Source organism: Branchiostoma floridae, chromosome 6 (genome assembly GCF_000003815.2).
Source record: "Branchiostoma floridae strain S238N-H82 chromosome 6, Bfl_VNyyK, whole genome shotgun sequence".
NCBI classification, from domain to species: Eukaryota; Metazoa; Chordata; class Leptocardii; order Amphioxiformes; family Branchiostomatidae; genus Branchiostoma; species Branchiostoma floridae.
Window position 1 is genome coordinate 9049314 of NC_049984.1, and position 4645 is coordinate 9053958.

The 4645-nt window shown below is 41.6% G+C and overlaps 1 protein-coding gene across 1 annotated transcript in view; it reads right to left on the reverse strand.

The window, feature by feature from the left end:
* The window catches only part of LOC118417597 (hydrocephalus-inducing protein homolog), a gene marked incomplete in the record, with an annotated part of 61778 nt that overhangs the window by 27434 nt on the left and 29699 nt on the right, over nucleotides 1-4645 (reverse strand). Inside the window, 4 exon segments of the mRNA XM_035823194.1 lie at nucleotides 1000-1146; nucleotides 1526-1786; nucleotides 2101-2265; nucleotides 2657-2812. Of these exon segments, the coding sequence (XP_035679087.1) occupies nucleotides 1000-1146; nucleotides 1526-1786; nucleotides 2101-2265; nucleotides 2657-2812 (729 nt within the window).

Sequence of the window (4645 nt, forward strand, 5' to 3'; positions counted from 1 at the left end):
TTTCATTTAAATTTTGGTTCGGTCACAAACCGGTATGGACGTAAAAACTTAATGCCGGGCGGTAGCATTAAAAATGGGCGGGAAAAGGGGCGGCGTACGTTCAATTTGACCCCATTCAGCCGTAGATCCGGGCGATAATGCAACGGTTCCTCACACTTTTACACGAGTTGTAGGTCACCAAAAGAAATCCAAGATTGCTGTTGAATCATGCTCGTCTTGTGCCGTGAGCACATGTGATTATTATCTACAAATCTGGCGATGAACGTGACAGTGTGTTTGTCCCACGACGAGCTCGCCTGCCCCGAAAATGACCTGAAAACTTTTGGCCTTGTTGTCTTCGAATGCATTGTTATCGATGCTTTGTAAATTATGTATTGGACACCTAGATGTCTGAAGTGTGCATACCTCAGAAATAACTATTGTTGCATGTGTAGATCTCTTTAAGTTCCACTATTTTTAATCGACCGGTATAAGGCTTATGACCGGTATTATGCCAATGCATGTTACATCACAGTAAAAAATCTATAAATCTGTCTATATTGTAGCAACATCTCTCGGCCAGCACTCCTATATGTGATTCATGATGTGCATGAACTACGTGGTACATCACTATTATAAATCTATCTATACATGGCAGCAACATCTTTTGACCAGCACTCCTACTACATCTCAAATTATTTATCATCATCCCACCTCAAGATCAAGCCATAACTTCAGACACATGAATGTAGCACCCACTGCGTAATGTTAAAGATTGCAAATAGCTTGCAATTTTTTCCAGCACATTGCAGAAGTTTGACTTTTGCGGACACTTTAACCAGAACCTCTGGTATCGATTTGTGAACTTAGAACAAACAATGTAATAAGACAGGGCCCTATGGAGTGAAATCTGTACTAGCCTGGTCCAGACCTTTGGTCGATAATGCATGTATACAAGTTTCTCAAGCTCAGGGTGACTAATCTTCACTAAAAATGCAGGCTGCTTTTAAAGCTAGTTACCTCCTGCTGGCTGGCTGGATGCCTCCCCAGTGGAAATGTTTCCCCCTGCCTTGCTGCCTCCAGCCTTCTGGGCTCCACTCACAATACTGGTCTTCTTCACATTGGAGATGATGGAAGGAGCAGCACCTCCTGCCAGGCTAACAGAACCTGCAGCATCAAGCAAAATGCAATGGTCAAAGTTTTGCACATACAACTGATGATGACTTCTGTAATTCCTGATTTTTTAAATGTAGTTCTATGTTTATGGTTTTCACAGTGACAACTGTAACATGAAATTATAAATATAACAAATAATTCGTCTTAGTGACGATTACAAATCATTCGTTCACCATGAACATTTAGTTCTGAAAACAAGTTAAATTTTTCCAGACCGAGAAGACAAAGCGAATTACAATTGCTATTATCATATCAATTTTGGCATGTAGCAGTTATTTACTGTGCTCTGCAATAGCATAATTTCTTTTCTGTTTTTGATTTGGTACATGTACCACAGCTGGCAGTACATGTAGGACCAGGGATGACTGACCTGATCCTGCCGCTGCCCCCGCCGCTGCTGTATGTGCTGTGAGAGCGTCCACACTCAGACTGCCAGGAACAGCCGTGCTCTTGTCAGCGTCTGTGGACTCATCCCTGGCAGCGTTCTCCCTTGCTGCAGCGGCGCACATCTCGCGAGCGCGGAGGCCTGATGGGGTGTTTCCACTGGAGATGGCCTCCAGGACTATGCCGTCAATGGTTAACATGGCCGCGCCATAGGTTTTGGCTAATGTCACTGCTGTTCCAGTTTTACCTAGAAGAAAACGAACATGAAATCAAGAGTCATTTAATGTCCTAGCTATTTTAGGAGTACTATTTGGTATAATTTCTAAAGAACTGTACTTCTGAAATTACAAATTACTTGATTTCAGCCCTGCAAACTTCCTACAAAAGAAACATGAATAAAGATTCAGTTAACTTCCTAGCTATTTGGGGAGTACTATTTAGTGTAATTTCTGGAGAACTGTACTTCTGAAATTGCCAATTACTTGATTTTAGCCCTGCAAAAAGTCCCAACTTTGATACAAGAATGTGGGGATGCCAATCATGCACTTGCTCAATGCTTACCAGAAAGTGGAGCCCCGTGGACGACGATAGCTATGCCACGGCGATTACGCGCTGCTTTTCCCTCAGGTGAAAGGTCAATGCCGAGGTGGCGAGCAATGGATGCTGAAACAGGTGTGATCTCCAGCTCACCCACACCAACTATGGCAGCCTCTTGGTTTTCTCCATCTACAAAGGGTAAAAATTCATCAGAACAAAAGAAATATATGTCTACTCTGTAGATCAATCATACTAAAGCACTGTTAGCGACATTGTGGGGTATTCAAAAATGTTGGAACTTTTGTACAGTAGAAGCCAGTTAATTGCACAACAGATTACCGCACACTTCTATTAATTGCATGGAATCCCCAAATCCCATGATAGTGCAGTGCAGCTGGATAACTTTTCTTTGTTGCAGCACCTGGATAATTGCACAAAATGGGGTGTGCAATTAAACGGCTTCTACTGTATAAAGTTTGTGGAAATCCTTTTTCTGTACAAAAATTCTTCATGATCCAGCCCTTTATATGGGACAGGACGTCCTGTCGCAGAAATGGCTAGTTTTTGAAACTGGACTTGCCTGCATCCAGGGGCTCATCCTCTGGTGATGGCTCCATGTGAGGGGCGCTGTCAGGGTCAGCCCTGGTGCTGGGAGCTGGAGGGATGGAGGGCTGGGGTGTGGTGTGATCCTGCACCTCCAGACCACCTGCTCCATCCTCCCTCTCTCCTTCAGGTCCTGGGGGAAAAACAAATCATGTACTGAAATTCTAGAGATTCAACGCTAGTTCACATTTATCCATGCAGTAACCTATATCCATTGTTTTTTTAACAGGTTAGTTAGGAATATAAAGTCTACATCAGTGGCCTAAAAAGTGCATTGTTTTGAAAATGCATATTACGCATTGCAATTTGAAACCACCATCCGTTGACTTGATATCCCAAAATACCCTGTTCTTAAATACCATGGATATAGGTTATCTTGTGGATAAAGGTGAAGTAGCATTACATGTATACATAGTCTGGTTGGTACAGTGCTGTCACACCTTTACTTCACCCCTGGGGGAGTGAAGTCTCAATTTTTGCTCATCTCTGGGTCTGTCATTGAGTGTTTAAATTTGCAATTCCCATTATAAACCAGACAGCATTGCCATACTCTCTCAGTGCAGCAATGAATTAAGTTCTGTTGAGTTCATTAAACTTTTAGAATCCGTCCGACAGCCATTCGGTTAATCCAAGGATACAACCATTGAGCAAGATTACATGACACAACAAGAGTTCGTAGACCTCAGGCCTGCATGAAATGTATTGGGTTTCTGTAGACCTATTGTGTATTTTTGCCTTTTTGTCTGTGGTACGTGGTTGGAAAAATGAGCTTTTTACCGTGTTGGTTGTGCACCATGCAAAAGTCTGACTCTGAAATTCCATTTTCTGAATTTGTAAGTTTGGACATGGATGAACATTACTTATTTTGGATTTCTTAAGTATGTAACCAACCACAGTACTTTGAAGTTGTTGAGACGCTACCTTTTTTTGTCTCAGATGGCCCATGCACATGTAGTTACTCTGTCACATGATATACTAATATCTTCCTATTTCAATGTACTGACCTAATGCAGCTGCTAAGTCTCCTTGGTTTGTGTTCTTCCAATGATATTCATTAAAGATTTATTTCTGGGGTGTTATTCACTTGACATCGGAATGTTACTTGCATAATTTGACCAATGATACTTTTATCTGTAGTTCCATAGACATTAGACAATATGAATAGTGGTAGCCCCCATGCAGCAGCAACAGTTAGTCCCCAGGGTGGTATGATATTTTCATTCAATCCATCCAACCCAAACCTAAATCTCCTGTAGTATCTAAGCCAAATTTAACAGCATAATTTACTATGAAAAATGTCCTTGTCAATCCCATTTATAGATGGCAAGCTGCTGGCAATGGAGCTTTGAAAAGTTCAGAAGCTGTTGTAGTCAGAGCAAACACCCAGCAAACATCCCCGCAAACCAATGAGCAGTTGCTTAGAAGGGGAATTTCATCATTTATTTGCCGCGACAAAATGCAACAAACGATACTGAATTTAAAACAGAACAAAGCTAAGCCTCCACCACTTAACCTTGCCTGTACCATAGATTAAGCAGGCCCAAAAACCAAGCGAATATGACTAGCCCAAAACAACAAATTACCTGTATACAGTATGGAAATGGCATTACCAAAGAAACAAAAAGAAACACAGGACAAATCATACACATACCTTTCTCTTATGCCCACACTCTATACAGTTCTCCTCCACATTAGAAAATTGCATCTTCTTCTGTTTAAGTTCAAGTTCAACCATGATTGCCAACAGGGTAAAGGAACTTGTACCGGAACTTAAAACTCAGTACTATACAGCTCTAGAAACACCACAAAGAGTAATAAGCAAACTCCAATTATACCTGACCAACAGATATATAATCTGGCACACTCCCGTCATCTGGCAAACTGTCAGTGCCACTAAGTAACCTGATACATTGAAGGTAGCCCAGGCCAGATGATGTTCTACACCCAACCATAATCTGTTTTAATC